Source organism: Dama dama, chromosome 8 (genome assembly GCF_033118175.1).
Source record: "Dama dama isolate Ldn47 chromosome 8, ASM3311817v1, whole genome shotgun sequence".
In the NCBI taxonomy this organism is placed as follows: domain Eukaryota; kingdom Metazoa; phylum Chordata; class Mammalia; order Artiodactyla; family Cervidae; genus Dama; species Dama dama.
In genome coordinates, this window is record NC_083688.1 from 8,641,900 (window position 1) to 8,669,215 (window position 27,316).

The window sequence follows — 27,316 nt, forward strand, 5'->3', positions numbered from 1 at the left end:
TGGGAGAGCGACGCTACAGGGGAGCCTCCGGCTCGGCCCGCAGGCTGGGAAAAAGTCATGTGACCTTCCTGGGCCTGAGTTTCCCACCCGAAAGACGGGGCGATGCTGGTGCCTAATTCACAGGCTTGTAAGGATGGACGACCATGGAGGGTTGTAAAAAGCATTTTATAACACACTGTGAAGTCCAGTGTGGATAAAGTGATGCCATCCTCCCTGCGATGATTTCAAAGCTTGTTATGACTTCTGCCAGTCTGGATGAGAGGAAGAAGTTCAGAATCCTCCCATTTCCTATGGGAGCAGAGGCGGGAGAAGGAAGGAGTGGCTCCATAGCCCATCTGGACCCCTAAGCAGATGGTGGGAATAGAGTGGGCCGCAGGCAGCTGCCCAAGGGGCCGGGTGGTGGCAGGGCTGGGGAGCCTAGGGACATTCAGGCAGCCCGGGGACAGTTAGGGAGTGTCCCTGGAAGAAAGCCAGGTGGGGGCTCTTCACCTCTCTGAGACTGGGCTTTCTCATCTGAAAGGTGGGAGTGATGACTTCACCAAGAACTGGAAGGCAAAAGAGAGGAGTAGCTTTGCAAGTGCTCTGTTAATGGAAAAGCTCTCCCAGATAAAAGGATGGCCATCATTGCCGTCAATAACAAAAGACTGCAATGTGGGAAGCGTGCAAAGGGAGCCCTCGGAAGCAAGGGGGGGATAATAGCAGGTACTTTATGGAGCCACACCCAGCCCTGGACAGGCACTGCGCAGGCCTCTCCCCTGCCCAGTCAGCATCTCCTATCCACCTGCTCAGGAGGAGGAAACTCGGAGCGGGAAAGGCTGAATATCTTGCCCAAAGTGTGAAAGCCAAGTGAGTGGCTCAGGTGGAATATTAAGCCAGATCTGGGCCTTGGCACGATGCTCTGACACCCCTGCTTTGCCGTCCAGGCTTCAGAAAGAAAACAACAGTGTTGAAGGCGAGTGTGGGTGTAGCCTGAGGGCTACAGAGTGGAGGCTAAGGAAGTGCTCATTGCCCGTCAAGATCTGCCTGGCAGCCCTCCTTTTGCCCCAGAACCTCCTCTGAGAACCTTCTGCTTGCCCTGTTACCCCGAAGAAGGACCACACCAGCCTCCTGCGAAGTCAAGGGGGGGGGGGGTCCCTCGGGGAGGGGAGGGGGCCAGACTGGGAGAGGATTGGTCGGTCCTCAGGCTAAGCTTCAGCCGGCAGCTCCCCCGGCGCGTTCTCGAGCTCCTTGGAGAGCAGCCAGGCATAACTTTGCTCCGATGGCCTCTGGCAAGGGCCGGGGAAGGAAGCCAAGCCCAGTGTTTATTTGGAACTCTGTAAATGTGCGGTAGCTGCCGCCAGGCAGGTGCTGATCCCTCTCGCTTTTTGCTCTGAAAACCCCCACCGCGGGGAGCCTGGCCTGCTGGGCAAGGGCTTGGAGCCTGGCCCAAGTGTGGCCAGGCCAGTGGGGCAGAGGCGGTGGGTGGCAGGTATGACCTATCTCAAGGGCCCAGTGGGCCCCAGGGAGCCCTGCGGTGATCTCATGTATTTCCACTCTCCCCTCCCCATCTTTCTGCCCTGCAGAGCGGAGAAGCGTCCTTGTTCGAAGTGAACATCCGGTACATTGGAGGACTCCTCTCAGCCTTCTACCTGACGGGAGAGGAGGTGAGTTGGCCTCTTGAGGCCCCTGGGTCATCCTGGCTGAAGAGGGCTTGGGAGAACAGCAACCCCACCCCCCTTGTTTTACCAACAAGGAAACAGGTGTTCCAGGGGACCCACATCCCATCTCCATAGGGCCACCTGCAGATTCTGCCTCCTCTTCTGTCCAGCCTGTCCACTCTGCTGCTCAGAACTGGCTCCCAGAGTCGGTGGTAAATCTTTAAGGGCAGCAGCTGGGTCTGCTCACCATCTGCACAGCTCCCCTCGTGGAACCCTCAACATCCGGGCTTGCTCTGGGCTTGGATTGCTGCTGGGCTGGTTTTCACACATGTTGGTTCTCAGGACTGACAAAGCCAAGACCATTGTTTCCCCACTTCTGCCTCGGGCCCCTGGGCCTCGGCCTGCTCTACAGCCATCCCTTGTCCTCCGCTCCAGGGCCAGACACCAGCTCCAGGTCTCAAGGGGCTGACCAGGGAGGTGAGCAGCCACTGCTGGCCACTCAGCCCAGGTGAGCTGCGTTGGCTTCCAGAAGGAGAGCCTTGAAGTGGGGCGAGAAGGTGGAGCCCTGGGCACGGAGTAGGAAAACCTTCCTCTCACCCGCATGCGGCACCTGCCTGTGGCTTTGAGCAAGTTCCTTCTCCCGCTCCTGGGCCTCCTGCCTTCCCCTCCGTGGGGTGATCCTAAGCCCATGGAGTCAGAGAGCTCTTATGAAATGGGATGAGATGGAAGGGCTCCAGAGCCCATGTTCTCCGCACTGTAAGGAACCCTGAGATCACAGAGCTGGGGGGACTTCATCCCTTGGGAGTGTCTGAGGATTGAGGGGCAAGCTGGCTGAGTCCCCAGCACATGGGTCAGCCGTCAGTCATGTGTCCATTACCCAGAGGGCTGCAGTGCTCTGCACATCCCTGCTCTGTCCACTTAGAGACAAACAATGGTCCTGCTCCCTGCCGGCGGGGAGCCTCTGCTGCCGCTGTCGGAGGAAGTCACTGGGCTTCCCCGGATGCCAGGGGTGTGGAGGCAGCAGTGAGCCCTCGATCTCTGCAGTCACTCAGGGCCCCTCTCCCTCCAGCCTGATCTCCTAAGCAGAGATTCCTGCTTGTACCAATTTGTCCCCAAATGATGGATGTGAGAGTTGGACTATAAAGAAAGCTGAGCGCCAAAGAATTGATGCTTTTGAACCGTGGTATTGGAGAAGACTCTTGAGGGTCCCTTGGACAGAAAGGAGATCCAACCTGTCCATCCTAAAGAAAATCAGTCCTGAATATTCTTTGGAAGGACTGATGCTGAAGCTGAAACTCCATTACTTTGGCCACCTGATGCGAAGAACGGACTCATTGGAAAAGACCCTGATGCTGGGAAAGATTGAAGGCAGGAGGAGAAGGGGACAACAGAGAAAGATGGTTGGATGGCATCACCAACTCAAGGGACATGAGTTTGAGTAAACTCTGGGAGTTGGTAATGGACAGGGAGGCCTGGGGTGCTGCAGTCCATGGGGTCACAAAGAGTCAGACTCAACTGAGCGAGTGAACTGAACTGATGGTCCAGGGGAACCCTGCAAGCCACCCAATGCCTGAATGTCATTTGAAAAACCCCAGGACAGGAAAATGACGTGGAGTTGAGAAAGGCACCAGGCTCTGCCTAGGCACTCCCCAGCCTCCTGTCCACGATGGGGGAGGAGTGATACAGCTCAGGGCCCACCGGGGTGGGTGTGGGACCAATGATTTCTGGGGGGCAGAGCAGGCAGTGGGATGTGGTGTGAGCACCGTGGTCCAGGAGGCCCCAAGAGAGCCTGATCTGATCGGTGCAGAGCCCCCGAGCAGGCAGGCTCCTGGGTGATTGGCGCTGCCTCGACCCCCCAGACACGCCTCCTGGACCCCTCCCTCCACGTGGCAGAGACCAGGTTGCCCTGGCAGGTGTGCAGACCGAGACCTAGAGCGCCATCTGGTGCAGGTCACACAGGCTCCTGTGGCCTTCCTGCCACGGCCTGGGTCCTAGCCTCTGCTCAGCCTGGCCCGGCATCACTGCTTGTCACCGGGACTTGGCCACACCAGGGTGAGGATGCCCTCCCCTCTCCTCCTCCGTTTCACCCATCTGTGGGGTGGGCTGTTCCCACGAGTGTTTGTGGAATGAACGATGAAGGAACCCTCACATCCCTTCCGGTGCTGAGGCCTTTCTTGCTACAGAGGGGACCTGCAGGAGGTAGAGTCCCTGAGACTCTGCTCCCAGGAGAATGACAAGTACAGGTACGGCCGCATCGAGTGAGATTCTCAGAGCACTTTACAGCTTATATAGCACATTCACTTATGTACATCCTCTCTTCTGATTTCTAGAAGACTCTCTGAAGCAGCCAGGGCACACATCACTGTCCCTTTGTGCAGAGGAGGCTCAGAGACAGCACATGCCTCACCCAAGGTCACGCAGCTGCCCAGCTGGGAGAGCAAACCTGGGCTCTGACTCCCAGTCCAGAGCGCTTTCCACTCTGTGGCACATAATTCCTGCCGGTCTCTCTCACCTCTGTTCTGGAGCTAGGAGGCCACTGCCCGTTGATTATCATGACTGTCTGAGACCGAATCTCTCTGTGTTGGTGAGGCAGCGTGGTGGCCTGGAAAAGAGCCACGTAACAGAGCTCCACAACCTTGGGCAAATTGCTTCTCTGAGACTCGGTTTTGTCTTCCCCAAGGCTGTGGCAAGGATTGAAGGCCACGTAGATAAGACACATCATTTCCAAACGATAAGGCGGACCGGCTTTCTATTCCCCATGGTACTACTCCTATCTACACAGTCCCCCAGCGTCCTCCCTGGGATGCTTGAGACCCTGCTGTAGCAGTCAGCAGGAGGGCCTTCCAAAGGAGATGCGGTTTGCTGGCAGAGAGGAGCATTTCAGAGGAGTTAGCGTGGAGTCCTCAAGCAGAGGGCAGCTTGGAGCCCCAGCCTTCTCTCAGGTCCCTGTGGGTTCCTTTGTGCCTCTGTGCTCAGCCCCCCTGGGGGTCAAATGAAGATATTAGGACCTTCAAACAAGAGCCCCTTGTTACTGAACCAGTGGCTTCTGGGGTGACTCAAGGCTTTGGAATCTGGTGTCTAGACAAACTCCCTCGGGATTCTGCCGAGCTGCCCCTGTACCCACTTCTCGGACCCACTGTCTGGCACTGGACATTATCATCTCTCTCACCCATCACAGCCAGTTCCCAGGTGCAATTATTGCGTCTCCCTCCGTCCCGCCCACCCTCCTTCCTAAACAAGAACCACCCACACCTCTCCACAGAGCCCTCTAATCCACATCCCAGGTGGTGGTCACAAACTCCTTCTCTACTGTGGTCCCCAGACGGCTGCCTGAGCAGCTATAAATTGCATGTGTTAGAAGGAGAGACCTCAGGAACACTTCATCTTGCAACGACACACACAGGCGTCAGTGCACTGAGACCCCCTTGGAGCCCCGAAGTGAAAGGAAATGCTTGTTGTCTCACCAGGAGTGGTTGCTTGGGGACTTGCATCTCATTTTTTAAAAAAATAAATAACGTTTTTGTGGGTTTTCTTTTATTGTAAAAATAGCACAGAAAATAGAGATAAACCAAAAGAAGAAAATAAAAATCCTCCATGAGCCTAGTCCTTTGGGAAGACCATTGTTAATATTTCAGCGTTTTCCCAACCTTTCCTCATGCGAAAGTTGAATTACACCATTGTGAAATATTTTCTCTTAATAGATCATAAACCCCTTTCTTTTGCTATAAAATAACCGTCTCCAACATCACTTCAGTGGTTGCACTTAAAAGCCATAATTTCACTATTTGCCTGTTACTTGATATTTAGTGTATTTCCACTTTTTCTACTATTGTAAACAACACTGGAATAAATAGCCATGAAGTTAAGTTGTTGCAACTTCCTTGATGATTTATTTCTTCAGAGGGTCACAGGTAATTCTGAATTAATCAGAACAGTTTGAGGGGCCCAGAGCCTTGGGCAGGGCCCCCCTAGCCATCTTATCCCTGGGTTAGCCATTCACCTTTCCTGCTTTGAAACAGGACCAGTGGGCAGAATGTCAGCGGGGAAAGGCCCTTCCCCTGGGTTTACAGCATGGGGGAAGGCAGAGGTTTGCTGAGAAGCGCACGGAAGCCAAGTTGGGGAGCAAGGCCTGGAGCTCCCAGTCCAGTGCCCCTTACACCCTGTCCGAAGGTGCTTCCCGTGTGCTCAGCCTGGGCTGCTCGGGTGCCGCAGTGCAGGCTGGCGCGGACACTGGTACCGCTGCCCTGATTGCTCCGTCTTCCCGACGGTCACCCTGATCACAGCATCATCACTGAGCCTTTTCATCCTGGTCCTGACACCACAGTAGGTGCTTTACAACCGTTATCTGATGTTCCTGCCACCAGCAACCCTCTGAGGAATGTAGTATGGTCCTTGATTATTTATAAATGAGGAGGGGAATTGAGCCAGAAAATCATGGAGTCCGGTTCACATCCAGGCCTGTCTGACCCCGGAGCCTAATAACCCTCCCACTCTGGGTCCAGCAGCCTTGGTGGACTCATCTGCCAGGATTCACAGTGCCCTTTGACCCTTCCTTTCCAGGTGTTCCGGATAAAGGCCATCAAGCTGGGAGAGAAACTCCTGCCAGCCTTCGACACCCCCACGGGAATCCCAAAAGGCGTGGTGAACTTCAAAAGGTAGGTTGCCTTCTGGTTTCCCCTTTGTGGCTTTGGCTGCATCTGCATGGAAACTGAGGCACAGGGTGGTGATGGGGGGAGGGGGGTGATTCTGGTGTGGGAATCACAGGGAGTGGATGGCATAGTGAAAGCCAGCCTTAGCCGAGGGCTCCCCTGATCTTCCTGGTGTGGAGAGGGGGTCGCCGTGCCTCTGGGATCCGCCTGTAATGCTGCCATTACTCAGAGCCCCACAGCTGTGCCCCAACCACCTCCCTCCCCCGCTGGGATCCCTGGCCAGGAGGGACATCACACCTCCCACCACAGGCAGGAACCCGCAGCCGCTGGGGAGTCAGGACCATGGACAGAGGGACCTTGGTTTGCTGACCCTCACCCTCAGCCCCTTCCAGAGCTGTCTCAGGAGCCCCGAGGGGCTTCTTGAAACATCGACCCCACGGAGGCTCAGACTCCAAGGAGGAAAAACCCAGGCTGAGGTCACATAAGCCAGTAAAGGGCCACCTAGGGCATGAGCCCAAGACTTCCCACTCTATTTTCAATAATATTTATTGTGAGTCCCCCCTATAAAAGCAAATTCTCCTCGCAAAAAAATGTGGATTATACCAGAAGTGTTGGATAAGACCCAAAATATCGCATGTGACTCCACTAAGCAAGAAACCATGGGTATGCTTCATTCTACTGGCCATTGATTTTCACTGGCCGCTTCCATCATTTTCCCTCCCGATGGGTTGCTTAATTCAGTGTGGGAGCTACTGTCTTTCTGGACATTCACCAAGTCCCAGAGCCAGAGTGGACAGGACCTTGGGGGACATGGCTGGAGCAGGTGGAGCCAGGCTGTAGCTCCAGCCTGCTCCAAAGCCTTCGGGGACTTACCTGCATCCCACTGCTTCCCAGAGGGGAAGAGGAGGATGAAAGTCAAGGGAACAGTGGCCAGCAGGCCCTAAGATCCACTGAGGAGCATGCAGCTTGCTCCTGGAGACCGCTGTGCACCCCACTGCCTTACCTGCCCTCCATCTTTTTGTCCCCTGGGCTTCTCACCACTTCTCTGGCCATCGGAGCCCAGCTCAGATGCCACCTTCTCCAGAAGCCAAAAGCATCCTCACCTCGCCTGGCCACCAGGCACCCTCTCTGCTTCGTGTGGCCCTCATTTCCCCTGTCCTCCACGTTCCCCCACCAGCCCTGGAGCTTCTTGAGGGCAGGACACCTGTCCCCTTGCTTTTTCACTCCTTCCGCACATGTTCACGTGAGGCACCGTGTGTGGGACGAGAGGCCGACTCTGATGATTGCTGATTCCGACGTTTATTGAGCAGTCACTCTGTGCCTGGCGTCACGCCGAGAGTTTCGCTCATCACCTCACCTATCACACTCCGCACAGCAGTCCTTTAGGGTTGGTATTTATGTTATGGCTGCTGCCCAAGGTCTTCTAGCTCACAAGTAATGGGGCCAACTTTTAAGTCATTTCGTTACGGATCAACAGCTGTGCTCCTGATGCCCACCTGGCCCTCCCTCAGGCAGGAACCCTGCTGCCCATCGCTGCGTGGAACAGAGCCAGGAGTCTCAGTAGAAGGCACGAGCCCATCCCCAGGCACCCAGGGAGCCCTCTGGGGCTGTCCTTTAGGCCCTGCTACAGCCCGACCCTGGGGGAAGGGCTGTAATATTTCCATCACACTGAACTTCCTGTCCCATCTCCAGAAGGAGTTTCTTATCTCAGGAATCTCAGCCCCACAGGGGAGGGTAAGCAGAGTCTCTGGGCTCAGATAGAGTCCCCACCGCCCCTGTCTTTCTGGAGGAGGTCCCACCCTCTAGGACCTTGCAAAGAAGAGGGGACTCGGCCTGCTGGGCATCTTGACTTACCATCTCTGGTCTGAAAGGATTCCTGGGGAGTGATGTCACTTCAGCCTCAGTAACAGGCCAGCGAGGAACCCTAGGGACCCATCGAAGCACCGTCTCGGTGCCAGGCTTGACTTCTCAGAGGTGGACAGTTGGATCTCTTTTCAGGTTCCTTTCCCACAAACACTGATTCTGGAGAAACATGGCCAGATGTCTCAGAGCCAAGACATAAGCACCCTGTGATTCTGACTCTGTCCTGGGTCTAGCTTCTTGGGCCTTCCTGCCCGGGGTCGGGATAAGACCTTAGCTCAGGCACCCCTCCCTCCTCATATGCGGCACCCACCTCCCCTGACCCCCAGCAAGCCCCACACACCACGGCCCTGGCCGCCTGCCTTTTCCGGGTCCCTCAGAGCCCAGACCTGATCTCACACAGATCCTGACATTTCTGATTAAGAAAGCGCATTTATTTTTAGGCTGTTTGCATGCTGCCGGTGCTGTATACATATGTATGTAAATGCATATTTCCTGGCAACACCTCCCTCTCATTTTCTCGGTAAGAGAGTCTGTTGCTAAAAATGCATCCTGGTTCCACCAGGGAAAGCGTCAGGGATGTATACAGCCCTGGGGGCGTGGTGCTGAGTGTTGCCTTTGGACAGGGCCTGCTGGCCAAGCGGGGTCCATGCTGCTGCCCCTGCCCAGCATGGGGCTGGCCTTGGGCAGCTCTGCCTGGGGCCCCAGGAGGAGGGGCAGTAACTAGGAGGAGGACCCTGAGGGCTGGTGGTCCCTGAGTGAGCGTGACCATTCCTCCTCCCTGGCGGCAGGCCTGGGAGGCAGAGGCAGGGGGCAGCCGTGACCTCTGACCTGCAGGACCACTGGACTCTGGAAGAGGGGAGGTGTCCAGTCCCAGGGCCTCTGCAGCTGAGTCAGCCTCTCCAGGTAGCTTTCACACACTCAGGCTCACACACACGCATGCACCCCACTGCCACTCACCCTAATCATGAAGTCTCAGAGATCCAGGCTCACCTTTGTCACACACGCTGTCCCATCCCTATGTGCACAGATTCACACCCAAATATGTGTTTACAAGTGCACACTTCTGCCACACACATGCATCCATGTGGTAATAATTATGCAAGTTTGTCAAATGGTCACTGTGTCCCAGGCACGACATTATGGATTCTCTCTCTTCATCACACAGCAACCACATGGACCCCACTTTAAAGTGATGAAACAGACTCAGAGAGGTAAGGTAACTTACCCAAGGTCACACAGCAGCAAAGTTAGAAATTAGAATCCAGTCTCTGTCTGGTTCCAGAATTAATGATTGTGTTGATACGATACACATGTGTATACACACAGAAACTTCTGCCAGGCTGGGGAGGGGTATTATGGAGCAGCCCCTCACGCCAGGGGAGAGAAGGCAGGCTGCAAGCCCACTTGCAGGCTTAAAAGGCAGGAAGGGGAGCAGACCCACTTACGTCAGCCCACCAGTCACAGGCTGATCAGAAGACCTCCTGGTCTCCGAATGGATGCCGCCCAGAACGGATGCATTAGGGGCACAGAGGACCTAGGATTTGGATTTGGTTTCAGCTCAGCTAACACACTCAGTTACTGTGTGACCTTGGAAAAGTGTCTTCCCCTCTCTGACTCTGACTGTCCTAACCTGTGAAAAAAGAATCTTGCTATCTACCCCTGCAGTTGGTTGTGAAGGTAAAATAAGATACCGCTGCTGCCTGGCACATATCAAGAACTTAACTCTAACAGACAACATAATTTAATGTGCATTATTACGTAATGGTTACAATGACAGTCATCGCATGTGTAATTTGTGACTTACCATGACTCTCTGAGGTGTGGAGATGAGAAGACCCGGGTCTGCAGGAATTCCCTGACCCGCCTGAGGTCCCCTGGCTAGGAACTGGGTAGCCAGTGTGTGAGACCAGGGTGCAGAAAGGAAAGTGCCTGGCCCACCGCCCCCTGCCCGGGGTTACTCCACCACTGAAGGTCCACTTGGGAGGGTGAGCATTGGGAGGGAGGGGAAGGAAGGAGAGGCTCCTGTAAGGAAAAGGAGAACAAAAGACTGCTGATGATGGCTGGGGCTTTTTTGTTTGTGTGTTTGTTTACCTTGAATTTCTCTGCCAGGGCAGGAAGCATCAATTATTCAGGAAGCCCTCCGTGGGTGCCTGAGGCTCCCACTGAGGTCACAGGCTGGAGAGAGAGGTCTCCTGGCCTGGAGGGAAGAGGGACACAGAGGGGTCAGCTTCCCCTTCTCTCGGGGTGGACATGGGGCCATCTGGGGGACCCCTGAGGGTCCCTCTGAGGCCGAGGCCAACAGATCTCAATTCGAATCCTGCCTCCACCACCTACTGGTTCTGAGCTTCTAAAGGCAGCTCACTTCCCTCTCTGTTTTTCTCAGGGATTAACGGTGCTTAAACTTGTGGGCTTTAAATGCAGTCGTGATGTGGACAGCCCGCCCCAGTGCCTGCATCTGGAAGCTGTTCTATTTACTATCTAGAACTCAAATTTGCCCTGTGTGCAACCCCTCCCTCCCCACCTGCCCAGAGTCAGAGTAATACCCAAGGAAGCAGGTGTGTTTATTGAGGTCATTGCCCCAAAAGATCCTTGAACTCGATTCCATCTGTTGCTGCAAGAGTTCCCTGAAACCACATCAGAGAGGAGAAAGGCAACCTCGGGGGAGCCCCAGCCCACCCGGATAAAGCAGGGCCCCTCAGCTGGCAAACTGTGACCTCCCAGACCCACGCTTGCCCTCCTAGGTCCTGTCCTTGAGAGACAGAGGGTGGACAGAGGCCAGCTACTGGGGAGCCAGGGTCCCAGCTGCTCCACTTAACTGTGTGATCTCAGGCAGTGACGTCACCATCCTGTGCCTTGGTTTCCTCACCTGTGAAAGGGGCAGATGGGAGGATTACCCGAGGCCCTGCCTCCACTCTTCCTCCTTGAAAGCACCCAGTACTTTCAAGGAAAGGGAGGACGCAGTTAGCTGACAGCCTTCTCCGGCGGGGTCGCCAAGGCATGCTGGTGATCCATCTAAGGTGTTCATGAGATGCGTGCATCTCTGTGGCAGGGAAACCTTTGCTCAGAGAGCCCCTGCTGCTTTCATCCATAACCTCAGACTTCCCAGGGCCTAGTAGTCCCTGGTGGGTGGTCTTAGAAGAGCCATCCACCCTTCAGGTGTGGGTTCCACAAAGTTCCAGATGGGGGCCGCTGTGAGTCCATGGGCAGCAGTGACTATGGAGGGAAGGAAAAAGAGCCAAGCGGGGTCCCTCTCGTCATCCCGCACTTTGGACCGCAGTCATGCACTATTTACCCTCCACACGCAGCAACAATGATTGTGAGCCATCAGCTGCCCTTGAACAAGTGGGTGGAAATAGAATGTTCTGGGGGCTCTTTGTGGTCCCTGACAGCATTATCCCTATCGCCTGTAAATTTAGCATCACGTCTGTGCCAGGTCTTGGCCACCAAGGCAGCTCTGCTCATGTCCTTCAAGAGCCCACACGTCTCACAGGAGCTGCTTGACCATAGAAATGAAGACTATTGCCTGTCAGACAGCCCTGGGTTTAAATGACCTGTAGGCGAGTTTCTCACCAACCTGAACATCCTCATCAGATAAACTGGGGTACGAACAGTATCAACCCCCAGGGAGGATTCACTGGGATGGTATGGTGAAGCTCCTAGTCCAGTGCTCAGCACATAGTAGGTGCTCCCCCACGGAGCAGAGGAGCCAGCCCCGCCGGCAGGGGGTGACCCCGACTGCTTCTGTCTTTTCAGCGGCTCCAACAGGAGCTGGGGCTGGGCCATGGCAGGGAGCAGCAGCATCCTGGCGGAGTTTGGATCCCTGCACTTGGAGTTCTTACACCTCACCCAGCTCTCTGGCAACCAGGTCTTCGCAGAAAAGGCAAGTCTCTCCGCTCCTTCTTTCCCTTGCAGAGAGCAGAGGGTGAGCACTCAGCCTCTGACAGGGAGATGGAGCACGGGCCAGCTGAGGGTGGGGGGCGGGGGAGCTGAAAGCCCGAAGCCAGGGCCAGAGGAGCAAATAGTTGCCTAACTGTACCCGATGCCAGGCGGCAGGGAAGGTGAGGACAAGGAGTAAGCAGGGAAGTGACATGGCTGCCAGCGAGAAGGTTTTCCCTGGTACACGTGTGAGCTCGGTGGCAACCACACACGTGTGAAATCCGGAGTAAGTACAACCAGGGAAATCTAGGCACCAGCTTGCATTGGCAGGAACTGGCCACCCGGCACCGAAGTCCCCTTTCCAGAGACATTTAACTTCTTCGGTGAGATCTGCCTGCCTTAGCGCTTCCAGACGCCCGTCTAGCTCATGTTGTCAGCAGGCTGGCAAAGCGATTTCCCTCCGCGGCAGAGGCTCACGTCTGTTCCTTCTCAGTTAGCGGGCTGGCTAAGACCACAGAGGTGCAGAGAGCCAGCGTCCAGGCCTTTGTCCCTCCTGACAGATGCCCCTGCCCCGTGAAGCCCTCCGGAAGGAACGGTTTCTCAGGGTCACAGCCCGGGGCAGTCCCATCTGGAAGCGTCCCCGTAGATCTAACTCTAAACCCAAAGAAGGAAAGTGGACACACACCACCCGCTGATGGCGCTTGTCCCTTCCCGAGTCCTGGCCCCGTAGGGACATAAAGCCCTGCCCTCCGGGAAGCAGACCACCGCCCCCACCCCTTACCCCCCATTGCCAAAGCCTTCTCTTCCCTGGTCCTGTGTTAGTCTCTTAGAATGCCAAGGGAGCCAGCAGGTCACAGAGTCACACACTACCGGTGGCTCCCAGGCTTACGTCAGCCAACCTGCCTCAAAGCATCACCTAGCACGCTGGCTGGTGAAGAAGCAGGTTTCTGAGTGTCATTCCAAGCCCAGGAATCTGCATTTTAAACAAGCACCCATACGGGACTTCCTTGGAGGCCCAGTGGTTAATGTTTTGTCTTCTGGTGCAGGGTGGTGAGGTGTGGGTTTGATCCCTGGTCGGGGACCTAAGATCCCATATGCCCAAAAAACCAAAACATAAAACAGAAGCAATATTTTAACAAATTCAATAAAGATTTTTTAAATGGTCCACATCGGGAAAAAAAAAAAAAGTCTTTTTAAAAAAAAAACAGCACCCATGTGCTTTTTGATGCCAGGTTGAGGACCACCGCTTATGCAATGTGGGAATCCACCCAAGCTTTCTAAAGAATCTCAAGAAGAGTTTTTCAACCCCTGGATCACTTCCTCTGCCCTGGGGCTCACTACCACCCTTAAACAGCCCCTCATGTTGTCAGACCTCCCTTCAGAAGCTCCTCCTTATATTGAGAGGTCTCTGCCTTCCTGGGACACCCCACCTCCAGAGCTCATGGAGTAAATTCAATCCCACTTCTGATGAATCTTATATTCTGGTCTCTGGTCCTTTTGCCCGACTCCAGGCTGTCTTTGCCCCCAGTCTCCCTATTTCCACTGCTCTTGAGCCAGACTCCTCTAGGAATACCCCGGCTGGCTCAGAGAGGAGTGAGCTGAGGAGTTGCTCTAGTTCCTGCTAGACTGGAGATGCCACTGCCTGAGCACCTACGATGTGCTGGGCACTGTACAGTGTCTCTGATTTTCCCACCAAGCCGGTGAGGTGTGACTTCTTTTATCCCCATCTGACAGAGGAGGACACTGAGACTCAGAGAGGTTCAATCACCTGTCCTGAGTCATCCATCTGGTTAGTGATTAAGCCGAGACTCAAACCCAGGACTTTTTGGCCCTGAAACCCATGCTCTTACAAGACCAGATCGATACAGCAGGCTTCCAGCTTTTTCACAAGACTCCCTCCACCTCTCTGTCGCTACATTTACATTCTCCAGCTCCTTTGATTCCCCCAGTCATGCCTCTCACACAGGCGATTATTGGCAGTCAACAAATTGGCCCCAATTCTGGAAGCACCCGGACCCTCCAGGGGAGCTCATTTAGCCCGCTTCACTGCTCACCACCAGGACAATCAAGAATAACTCAGGTGCAAGCACAGTCCTGTCCCCCATAATGGACTCCGTTAGCATAAGTGGATGTGAGATCTGATGTGGCAAAGCAAAGTGCGAGTGAGCTGCTGTGCCCGGAAAGAAAGGTCTGACAGCTAAAACGCTGCTCCTCGGCTTGTAGATAAGTCTGCGAGCATGCTCCAGCTCAGTCCCCAAGGGCCTTTCTGTCCTGCAGAGTCTGCACCGGAAGATTTCATGTTCTGCCAGACAGCAGCCCCTGATGGATAAAGCCTTTCTGAATCTCATGTCATGCCCTTCACAGCCCCGAAGGTTGCAGATCCAGCCTCCTGCTCCAGCAGGGGCAGCCTCTGTTGCACACTGCTGCCCCGTCCCTGCCCTGATCCCTGTTGGACCCGGGGCCACTCCGTGTGGATGGACAGACCATACTCACACCCTGGTTCTGCCACTTTCAAGCCCCGTGACCACGGACAAGTGACTGCACCTCTCTGATATCCTGGTTTCTTGTCTGTTAAACTGAGATGATAATCCGTTATAGATTGTTAGAAGGGTTGGTGATCGTGTATCTGATGGGTCTGGCTCAGAGCAACTGAGAAATGTTAACAGCTGTTGCAGTTGTTATTAAAACCCCGAGATGCCTATTAGGGCACAAGGATGCTAAGGAGCCTCCCTTCTGGAATGGTTCCTACCGTGTCAGATAAAGCAACATATTACCAGACTGAGCTATGTGAAACTGCCAATATTTAACCATTTCTGACTGTTAAAAAGACAGTTTTGTCTAGCACTTACAAATAAGCGACTATCATTTATATGAAGCCCCTCGTAAAAAGACTCGTCCCCGAAATCCACACACAGTGAGGAAGGGGTGAGGTGGGAAAGGGGAGACTGGCAGGGACCCTGGCAGATCGGTCAGCGCAGAGGTGGGGGGGGTCAGGCCCCACTGTGGCCACGTCCTGCCGCGCCCCTCTCTTGACCTCCAGATTGAAGCCAACTGCTGGTTACCCAGCTCTCCCTTCCTTCCTTGTCGGACAGTTTTCCTCTCTGGACTGGAATCAGCGACCCTGGTCCTCAGTGGGCTGGGAGCTGACTGGCTTCCTGGAGAAAGTAAAGATGTGCCTGGTGTCCATCTCTTGGCAGGTCAGGAACATCCGAAAGGTCCTTCGGGAAATTGACAAGCCCTTCGGCCTCTACCCCAACTTCCTCAGCCCAGTGAGCGGGAACTGGATGCAACGTGAGTACACGTGCCCCTGGTCCACTGGATTTCTGCCCAGCTTCCCTGCCCGCCAGGCTGTGCGAGGCACCTGGGCCCAGGGAGGGGCGATGCATTTGCTCGGGGCTCCTGGGTACCACCCTTCTGCCAGGCGCCTTGGGGAGTGCTCATTACTGTTGCCATCGCCATTGTGACAGAGGTGAGGCCCGCCCTGTGCATCGCCCGCGTGCCAGCCATCCCCAGCTTCAATCTCTTCTGATGCCCACCGAAACCTCCTTCATCCTCCCCCAAACTTGCAAGAGTGCTCCACTTAGAAGTTTTCTCCAAACGTGGCTCCAAGAAAAGCCAGGCAATCCCCTCCCACCCTGCTTCGTCTGGTTCCCTTCCTCCAACTTTAATTTCTTACAAAAACATTTAAGCAGACCCTACCTATACAGTAACATAAAAAGCAGGAGTTCCTCACTCATATCTTACACCTATAAGAACTGATGCTAGGATTTCCAGCTGTTTATGTTCAGAGGCTGTTTTTTCCAACCAGACAGTCATGGGTCACCTCTGGAGCCTCATTCACAGCCCCCAGCTCCACCCACTGAAACAGAATGGGGTTTGTGAAACTCCCAGCCAGGGGAGTGTTAAAGTCTCCCAGCCTCCAGTATTGCCCCACTGTCGGGAAGCCCGGCTCTGCCTTGCCTTTTTGACCAAGGCCCTAGTCGTGTGGTCACAGCGCAAATTGGTTCTATGCGCCCTGCCTCTCAGGGCTTCCCGAGACTCGCCCAGAGGCCCCACCTCCACTGCCTCTTACCAGACAAGGACCCTTTCCCTTTCCCCTTACCTGGTTTTTTTTTTTTGCCTTACCCCTTTCGCTGTTTCCAACCCCAGTTGTAATGTCATCAGCAAGGGCTCAGGGACAAGGTGAACCTGAGTCTAACTCCTGCCCATCCTGGGGGCGCGGAGGGCAGGGGGAACGTCACTTCTTCTCTTTGAGCCCTGGTTTCCTCTCTTGCAAAATGGGAGAAGAGCTGGAGATATGATCTTTGTGTCCTGTGGAGGGGCGTGGGAGCAATGGTCAAAAGCTGCGGCAAACAGATTTCGGTTCATTCTCCAGGGATGACATGGGCTGTGATTTCCTTGGCGGTCCAGTTAAGGAGTTGCCTTCCAATGCAGGGGGTGCGGGTTGGATCCCTGGTGGGGAGCTAAGCTCTCACGTGCCTCAAGGCCAAAAAACCAAAACATAAAACAGAAGTGATATCACCACAAATTCAAAAAAAGACTCAAAAAATTAAAAAAAAAAAAATATGCTGTGGGTTGTCCCAACAGGTAATAAGCACCCATCACCAAAAGTATGCAAGCAGGGCCTGGAGGGCCAGCTGGCCAGCTGGCAGGGATACTGTGAGGAAACTGCAAAGACCCGTCCTTCCAAGCCAGAGCCTCTAGGATCCGCAGGTCCAGGAGACCCAGAAAATTCGACCTGGGAATTTTCCTTGGTGATGACCTCATTCCCAAGGAGCCTCCTGCAAAAACCGCTTGGAGAAACGCAAAGTATTTGTAATGAAAACACACTACCAAATTCAGAAGTGCCAGGGGAAAATGAAGGTTTGAATTACAGATTATGGCCACGGGATGAGACAGTTCAATAACTGTTACTGCCTTTAATTGCAAGGCCTGACTGGATGAAGAGATAAACTGTGCAGCTGCCAGCCCTAGCTGCTCCAGGACAGTGCGGCAAAACCTGTTACCAGGGGGCAAGGGGCATGGCTCCCCAGCCTGAAGAGCCACCTTGGCAAATTACAGGGGAGCCTCCCTGCCTTCCCCGGCCCTGCTGAGAAGCATAATTTTCTTTGCAGGCTGCACCCAGGGTCGCAGGGCTGGGCAGATTCAGTCACATATGGAAAATTGTTTCCTGTTAATAAAATATGAAGCCGAGGCCCACTGAATTGCAGAGGGAAGGTTATAAAGAAAGCCCTGCTCCTCTGGGCACCTGCCTTCCTCCTCTCCTGGCTTTGGTGCCAGGGGTCATCTCAGGTTTTCTGTGGTTTTCACTGGGTTTGGTTTGGTTTTGTTTTCTGGCTGACTGTGTGATTTTCCAACAGATGATACCATTCCCATCTTGCATAAGCCAAGTTCGCGTTCTTATCTCTCCTTGAATCCTCTGTGTAGCTCACTTGCAGCCGCAGACATTGCAGCTTCAGGAGGCGAAGGACTAACTGGGGCTGCATCCCAGCCCAGACCCATGCCCTTGCTCAGTCCCCACTCCTGCCTGAAGCTGGGCCTCAGGGTAGCGAGAGGCCGAGACCCTCCCGCCCCTAGGATGTCGCAGCCAGGATAAGTCCACCAGGCTGCTGTTGGCGCCAAGCACCAAGATGAGACTGGCCCCAGCAGAGCCGCCGAGAGCTTGAAGAGTGGCCAGCCCTCCGGCTTGGCCCCTGGAGTGGCTTGGCCTCCTTGTCCGCTGCCTAAATCCCACACCGTCCTTGGTGGGAGGGATGTGGCGAGCCCGGATTCTCCCCCGTGGGCGTAGGAGCATGAGCGGCCCGCCAGCTGCAGCCTGGCCGTCTCCCCAGCTTTGCGCTACTTTCCTGCCGGCGATTCCCAGGCGTGTAGGGTGGCCGCCTCCTGCTGCCAAGTATGATGGGAGTGTTGTTGACACGGTCAGGAAGCAGAAGAATCCAGTTCCACTCAGGCGCACAAACTCATGCTCCCATCGGCATTTTACAAATCAGGAGACAGAGGCCCCGGGGGGTCTGACTTGTCCCGAGCTAATGGCGGATCCGTGTTTCTAATTCCCACTCCTGCACCTTTCCCCTGTGCCCCTTGGTGTGGGAAGACACCACACACACACACACATATCGCCCACACACATTACACACACATCACACACATCACACATCACACACACACATCACACACACATCACACACATACATCACATACATCACACACATCACACATCACGCACATCACACATCACACACATCACACACACATACATCACACACATCACACATCACACACATCACACACATCACACACATCACACACATCACACACACATACATCACACACACATACATCACACACATCACACACACATCACACATCACACACATCACACATCACGCACATCACACACATCACACACACATACATCACACACACATCACACACACACATCACACACATCACACATCACACACACATCACACACATCACACACACATCACACACACATCACACATCACACACATCACACATCACGCACATCACACATCACACACATCACACACACATACATCACACACATCACACGCACATCACACACATCACACACATACATCACACACATCACACACACATCACACATCACACACATCACACACATCACATACATCACACACACACATCACACACATCACACACACACATCACACACATCACACATCACGCACATCACACACACATACATCACACACACATCACACACATCACACACATCACACATCACACACACATATCACACACATCACACATCACACACACACATCACACACATCACACACACACATCACACATCACATACATCACACACACACACCGCCCACACACATTGTACACACATCACATGTCACACACATCACACATCACACACACACATCACACACATCACACGCACATATCACACATCACACACATCACACACACACATCACACATCACACACATCACACGCACATATCACACATCACACACATCACACACACACATCACACATCACACACATCACACACACATCACACACAACACACAACACACACACACTGCACACCGCACACATCACACATCACATACGTCACACACACACATCGCCCACACACATTACACACACAGCACACATCGCACACACTACACATCACACACATCACACATATCATACACACATCACACACATACATCACACATATCACACATACATCACACACACATCACACATCACATCACACATATATCACACACACATTACACACATTACCCACACACATCGCCCACACACACATCACACACACATCACACACCACATACATCACACACATCACACATATTACACACACATCACACATCACACACATATCATACACACACATTGCCCATGCACACATCACACACACACATCACACACCACATACATCACACACATCACACATATTATACACACATTACACACATTACACACCACACACATATCACACACATACATCACATACATCATACACACGTATCGCCCACACAGACACATCACACACACACACACACACATCATACATCACATACATCATACACACATATCGCCCACACAGACACATCACACACACACACACATCACACCACACACATCACACACACACTCACACACAGAGGCTAGAAAGCGGCAGGACCTCCAGATGAGAACTGTGCTCTGCAGCCAAGGCCCTGTGAAACTCTACGCACATCCCAAGGGGGGTCCCGTCTCAAACAACTGTTGGACACCTGCTGACCTGGCTCCCCTCTCCCACACACACTTGCCAGGTGAAGCCCTGGGCCTCGTCTCTCACCCACGCCCTGCAGCCACATGATGAAGTCCAGCCTCTTTGGCGTGGCCTTCAAGGTCCTTCCCAGCACAGTCCAAATCTGCTCGCCTTTCCCTCACTCGGGGCCCACTGGGGCATCCGCTGTGTGCCATGGAATCTCCCATGGTCCCTCCCCACACGGCCCACAGCCTAGCGGGGGAGGCAGGCCCACAGACATCCTGACGATACAGCTCCCAGCAACGGTGGGGGGCTGCTGTCACCCAGCGCCTGCCGCAGGGGGGCCCGGGCCAGAGGCCACAGCGGCCGCATTTCCCGCCTTCCTCATGGCCCCCTGTGGGGACACGGAGGAAAGCCTCTCCAGGTGGGGCAAACCAGGGAGAGGGCCTAAGCCGTGCTTGCCCCCACTCCCTGACCCTCCCTTCTCTCTTTCTGCCCCCTCTTTCTCCAGAGGAGCTGAAAATCCTCTTTCCATTTCCCACGCCCTGTCTTCATCCAGGAGAAGGCAATGGCAACCCACTCCAACTGCCTGGAAAATCTCGTGGACGGAGGAGCCTGGTGGGCTGCAGTCCATGAGGTCACTAAGAGTCGGACACACTGAGCGACTTCACTTTCACTTTTCACTTTCATGCATTGGAGAAGGAAATGGCAACCCACTCCAGTGTTCTTGCCTGGAGAATCCCAGGGATGGGGGAGCCTGGTGGGCTGCCACCTATGGGGTCGCACAGAGTCAGACACGACTGACGCGACTTAGCAGCAGCAGCAGCCTTCATCCAGCCCCTTTCCTTCCTCTCTCTGTCTCCCTGCTTAACCAGGAACCGCAGTTCGCTCCTTGTTGTATCTACTAAATGCCTTGATGTTGCCTGTTAATGGGAGTGGAGTGCGCTTTTGCTTCTGTAATAAAGTGCTCCTCTGTCAGCTGTCACTCTCTCGGAGCTGCCCTGCATGGGGACACCTGCTCGTCCAGCCACGCCTGGAGGTCCTGCTCCCCCAGGGCGGACGGAGAGGTCCTCCAACCCCATTTTCCCTCCCCCTGCTCCTTTGAACTCTGTTCATCCCAATTGGCTAAATTTAAACCTGGGTTTTTCAGAATAGCTCTGCGCTCTGACCGACTAAATTAAGCCTCTCATTCCTCCTTCCCATGGCCTTTTATGAACCTGCCCAGCATTAATTACCATGTTTGGCACCGGGTAATAAAAAATCTCTGAACTCCTTGCCACCAGATTATCTTTTTGAAGAAATGCAACTCATTTACAGTTAATAACCAGCGGCCCTGCCATCCTCTGCTTGCTAAACGACATGATTTATAGCAGCCAGAGGAGCCCCTGCACTTTTGTGTGGGACCATCGAGCTCAAGCTGCCCTGGTGGCCCCCAGTCACAGGCCACACCTTTCTCCTGGCACCCCTGAACCATTCTGCTGGGGTCTCCGAGGCCAGGGATTAAATGCGCGCTCCCCGCCGAGCTCACCCGGTGAGTCCTGCCGGCGGCTGGTGGAGATAATATTTCTGTCCTCTCTCCCCTCACAGACCACGTCTCGGTTGGAGGACTCGGGGACAGTTTTTATGAATATTTGATCAAGTCCTGGCTGATGTCGGCCAAAACAGATATGGAAGCTAAAGATATGTACTACGAAGCCTTGGAGGTAAGACAGGCTTCTGACTCTGCATGGGTGGTTTGGTCACTCGCCGCCAGTTCCCCGAGGGTCCCTGAGAGCTGGGAGCCTGCCCCCCACCCACTTCTGTCCACCCCTGCACCCCACGGTGAGCAGGAACCCCGAGACTGTCCCCTCCCCAGCCTGTCACTCTGCACACTCTGTCTGTGACTCTTCTCAAACACCTTGAAATCAGGGCCATGTCAGCCCCCTCGTTTTACAAATGCAAAACCCAGGCTGAAGGCGATGACGTCATTTGTCCGAGGCCTCAGGGGAAGCAGCAGGCAGCCTGATGGGAAACCGCAGCAGGGTCTGTGCCCCTGCTGTGTCAGAACCCAGAACACAGGGGCCCCCAAGGGAGGCGGCCAAAGCAAGACCCTCAGCCATCTTCTGGCTGAACCAGAGGGGATGTAATTAGCACATCCAAGCTGGGAGGAGCCTCCCCTAGTGGAGCACCCCATTCTGTTCCTTCTCTTGACACGGATGGACACCGGGCCCAGAGAGGGGAAGGCACTGGCTCAAAGCTACACAGCGCAGAACAGGCAAAACTCCAGCTAAAAGCAGGTCTCCAAAGCCAACACCCCAGGCTCTCCCCACTGTCTCTCAGCCGGTCGGTTCACGTGGCATGGAGTGAACAAGGATGCTAGGCTCTCTGATGGGCCAAAGCGCCAGAGACTGTGGGACTGATGGGCAGCCAGTTAGCCTAGGCTATTCTGAAGGGGGTTGGAACCCAGCAGCTCACTGATAAGATACCTTTGAGCCCAATGAAAGAAAAGGCAAGCTCCAGGCCTCAGTTTCCTCATAAAGTACATTGAGCAGGTTGGATCTTTTCTGCTCCCACCTTGGTCGAAGCTACCTGGATTCCTTGCTCACTCCTCCCCACTCTAAGTCAGTCCTTCCACGGCAGCCCCAGGGGTTGTAAGTGCAGGTCCCTCCCGGCACAGCTGCTCAGCACTTGGAATAAACCAGGCTTCTCGCCTTTGCCCACAGTCCCTGACCTGGGCCTACCAATCACCCTGACCTCTCTCTGTCCCCCTTGACCTCGGAGCTCTGGTCCCCAGCCTTCCTCAGGCACACCAGCTCATTCCCACCTCAGAGCTTTGGTACCTGCTTCCCTCCTACCTGGACTATGATTCACGTGGCTGGGTCCTGCCTGCTGGTCAATTCAAAAGCCACAGAATTAGCCTTCCCCGGCTTCTCTCTCTCTCACATACCTTAGGCTCATTATCAATCGTCTCTACCTTTAACAGCATCTAAAATGATCACGTGTGTTACTTGTTCTCTCGTTTATGGTCTCTCTTCCTGAGCTGTCTAGTACAAGGGCCTTGTCTACTCATTCACTGTGTGTTTCACTCCCAAAACAGCGCTGGTACCCAGGGGGCATACAGTCACTATCTTGTGAGCAAATACATGGATAGAGGGAGGGCGGGAAGAAAGGAAGGAAGGACAGATGGATGACTGAATGGATGGATAGGTGGGTGGAGGGATGGAAGAAAGGGAAGTGGGGAGGAAGGCAGGGAGGAAAGGTGTGTGAGTGGGTGGATGGATGGGTAGATATAGGTGGATGAATGTGTGTGGGCAGCGATTGGATGGATGAATGACATCCAACTATGCTCTGATCACTTGAATCTGGCCAGGAATGGTAGTCCTTCAAGGAAACACACTGGAACAGCCCTCCAGAGCCGTGGACCCCTTAAAACTGTGGGCTCAGTGATGAATTTCCCCTGCCCAGCTCCCCGGCGCCAAGACCTCAGTCATGAAACAGGTCCCGGGACTCCAGTCCCAGCTCAGTCTGGCTCAGCCCCGTCCCTCCGAGTTTCTGGGCCGAGCTGCAGCTGCAGCCTGCAGCATCTGTCAAGGATTAGCGGTCAGGTCCAGCAGTGCTGCCTGGAGAGGCCCTTCCTGCCTTCCTTGCAGAATAAACAGAAAAGTTAACGAGCAGCCCGGTTCCCAGCCCTCGGGGCACACTGTAGTTGAGGCTTCAAGGGAAGAAATGGCCATGAATTATTTAAGCAAACGGGGAGCTTTATAGAAACACTTGATTGAACAGGAGAGAACTCAGCTTTGCTCCGGCATTTGATCTCCCCAATGAAGAGCGTGCAGTGTCTCTGACCCCGGGTAAAGGCTGGGCCTCTGGCGAGTTTGGGTCTTTGAAGAAATGTTCTTGTGGTTGTCAACCTTGTTGGCATGTTAAAAATCACCTGGGGAGGTGTAAAATCCCAGTGCCCAGGCTGCACCCCAACAAGGTTACTTTAAACCTCTGAGTTGGGGCCCAGGCAGCCACCGTGAAAGCTGCCTCAGGGCCTCCAATGTGCAGGTCAGACCAATGTCCTGCTAGGGTGGGCTTGGGGGGAGGGGTTCAGACAGGCGGGCAGGCACACCCCTGGGGATCAAGAGGAGGCACAACAGGAAGAACAGGGAGTTTCTGTCCTTGTGGTCTCCTCCAGGCAGCTGTGCTGGATGCCTGGCCTTATTTAGTCCCCTTCTTACAGATAATGAAACTGAGGCTTAGAAAGGCCCAAGGTCTGGAGGAGGAAGGAGAGGGTAAAATGTATGGGAAGAGTAACATGGAAACTTAGATTCAGTTTGGTCGTGTCCGACTCTTTGTGACCCCATGGACTGCAGCACGCCGGGCTTCCCTGTCCATCATCAACTCCTGGAGCTTACTCAAACTCATGTCCATTGAGTCGGTGATACCATCCAACCATCTCATCCTCTATTGTCCACTTCTCCTGCCTTCAATCTTTTCCAACATCAGGGGCTTTTCAAGTGAGTCAGCTCTTCACATCAGGTGGCCAAAGTATTGGAGTTTCAGCTTCAGCATCAGTCCTTCCAATGAACACCCAGGACTGATCTCCTTTAGGATGGACTGGTTGGATCTCCTTGCAGTCCAAGGGACTCTCAAGAGTCTTCTCCAACACCACAGTTCAAAAGCATCAATTCTTCGGCGCTCAGACTTCTTTATAGTCCAACTCTCACATCCATACATGACTACTGGAAAAACCATAGCTTTGACTAGATAGACCTTTGTTGCCAAAATAATGTCTCTGCTTTTTAATATGCTGTCTAGGTTGGTCATAACTTTCCTTCCAAAGAGTAAGTGTCTTTTAATTTCATGGTGGCAGTCACCATCTGCAGTGATTTTGGAGCCCAAAAAAATAAAGTCTGTCACTGTTTCCAGTGTTTCCCCATCTATTTGCCATGAAGTGATGGGACCAAATGCCATGATCTTAGTTTTCTGAATGTTGAGGGTTAAGCCAACTTTTTTGCTCTCCTCTTTCGCTTTCATCAAGAGGGTCTTTAGTTCTTCTTCTCTTTCTGCCATAAGTGGTATCATCTGCATATCTGAGGTTATTGATATTTCTCCCGGCAAGCTTGATTCCAGCTTGTGCTTCATCCAGCCCAGCGTTTCTCATGATGTACTCTGCAGATAAGTTAAATAAGCAGAGTGACAATATACAGCCTTGACATACTCCTTTCCTTATTTGGAACCAGTATGTTGTTGCATGTCCAGTTCTAACTGTTGCTTCCTGACCTGCATACGGATTTCTCAAGAGGCAGGTCAGGTGGTCTGGTATTCCCATCTCTTTCAGAATTTTCCACAATTTGTTGTGATCCACACAGTCAAAGGCTTTGGCATAGTTAATAAAGCAGAAATAGATGTTTTTCTGCAACTCTCTTGCTTTTTCAATGATCCAGCGGATATTGGCAATTTGATCTTTGGTTCCTCTGCCTTTTCTAAATCCAGCTTGAACATCTGGAAGTTCATGGTTCATGTACTGTTGAAGCCTGGCTTGGAGAATTTTGAGCACTACTTTACTACCTCAGTTTTTTTCTAAATTTTACTTTTTTACTAAATTAAATTTTACTTTACTTAGCAAAATTTTACTTTGCTAGCTCAATTTTGCTAGCTCAAAATTTGAGCATTACTTTACATTACCATATGTAAAATAGATAGCCAATAGGAATTTGCCGTGTGACTGCGGGAACTCAAACAGGGGCTCTGCAAAAACCTAGAGGGGTGGGATGGGGAGGGAGATGGGAGGTTCAAGAGGGATGGGACATATGTATACCTATCGCTGATTCATGTTGATATTTGGCAGAGAACAACAAAATTCTGTAAAGCAGTTATCCTTCGATTAAAAAATAAATTAATTTTAAAAAAAGAAAGGCCCAAGGCCCCCAGCAGCAAGTATCACAGCCAGGGCTCAAACACAGGTCTCACTGACTCCAGATCCTCCACTTAACCAGCTGCCAAATCACAGAGGATCCTGGCTGGTCTGACTGCCCCCGCAGGAGGGTGCAGACAGGGTACCCTCCAGGAGGCAAAGGAAGGAACTGCCAGTGCTTAGCCAGAGTCTTTGAGCGGCTTTGTAACCATCCAGGAAGTATTGTTCCCATTTTACAGATGATGAAAGAGAGTCTTCAGAAAAGGAAAGCAACTTGCCCAAAGTCATGCAGCTCTCAGACTGCAGAGCTGGGGTTCAAACTCAGCTCTTTGCTCTGTCTCTTGCTATGATTTTTAGCCTTCCTACCAGTCAGTTGCCAGACTGTGCTGTCTCTTGTTTTGCCTAGGGTTTTAGAAAGCACTGGGGTTTGCCTTTTCACCGTTATATTTGCTTGTCTCAGTTGTACCCTCAGAGAGAGACTGGCCAACCTTTTCACTCTTTACCACAGTTACTTTGTGTGGTGAACGTGAAAGTGTTAATCGCTCCATCATGTCCAACTCTTTGCGACCCCATGGACTGTAGCCTGCCTGGCTCCTCTGTCCATGAAACTCTCCAGGCCAGAATACTGGAGTGGGTAGCTATTCCCTTCTCCAGGGGATCTTTACAACCCAGGGATCGATCCCAGGTCTCCCACATTGCAGGCAGATTCTTTACCCTCTGAGCCACCAGGGAAGCTCCATTAACCCCAAACAGAAGTTAAACGATGGGAGACAGTCTTAAAGGTGCCGATTTCCAGCTGCAGTGCGAAGCTTCCTAGGATCTCCCTGGATGTCTGGGTTCTCTCCCAATTGTTGACAGTGGGTAACTGAACCAGGGTTCTGCACTCAGGACTAGCCCTGCCGCCCCTCCCCGCACCAGCTCTGCCCAGGAGTCGGGGCCCTGTAGCCCTGCAGGTCGCCCCAGTGCTCCTCCCAAGGAGAGCAGTGCCCTGGCGCGTCAGTCACATCATCAGAGCTTCCCCATCTGCTGCTCAGCGAGGGTCCTGCTGCCAGCCCACCAGCCTGGGCCTGACAGCAGAGGGCAAAGGAAAAACAGATCAAGGAACAAATGATGTCTGAGCACCTCCCCTGCGCCAGCCACTGGCTGGTGGTTGACAATGGTGGCTTCTGCCATCACCTGGCGCTCAGAGTCCTGGGATGCAGGCAGATGTCCCATAGAATCGTATACAAGTAGGAGCAGGCACGTGGGGCCAGCACAGCATAGAGAGATAACAGGGTGGTAGAATGATGGGGCCGCCGTGGTTTCAACGTGGGTATTCTCGCCAAGGGAGCGGCAGAGCTGGAGGTAGCCAGTTGGGGCTGGAGCTTAGGGGAGAAACAGCAGTTGCAACAAAGCCCGAGGCAGGAAGAAAAGGTCTTGGTGGAAGTCACCAGCATTGAAACCATCTCTGACCTCACTCTGCAGCGTAGGACACCCCCCTCCCCAAGCTTTTTTCTGTCTCATCCCCTTAACTTGTTTTATTCAAATGTTGATCACAAGTCATGATTCTCAGGCGTATTTGCTCTTGTTGGGAAGCCTCTGTGCCCACGAGTGAGCTCCCTGGGGCCCAGACCCGTCTTCTGGGCTGTATCCCCTGCAAGGA

General features: G+C 53.4%; 1 protein-coding gene across 2 annotated transcripts in view; it reads left to right on the forward strand.

The window, feature by feature from the left end:
- Nucleotides 1-27,316, forward strand: part of MAN1C1 (mannosidase alpha class 1C member 1) — a 149,658-nt gene that overhangs the window by 113,142 nt on the left and 9,200 nt on the right. For both annotated transcript variants that reach the window (XM_061148246.1, XM_061148247.1), the window contains 5 exons: nucleotides 1,563-1,643; nucleotides 6,198-6,292; nucleotides 11,903-12,029; nucleotides 15,223-15,316; nucleotides 21,381-21,496. In XM_061148246.1, coding sequence (XP_061004229.1) covers nucleotides 1,563-1,643; nucleotides 6,198-6,292; nucleotides 11,903-12,029; nucleotides 15,223-15,316; nucleotides 21,381-21,496 — 513 coding nt within the window. The remainder of the gene's footprint in view (nucleotides 1-1,562; nucleotides 1,644-6,197; nucleotides 6,293-11,902; nucleotides 12,030-15,222; nucleotides 15,317-21,380; nucleotides 21,497-27,316) is intronic.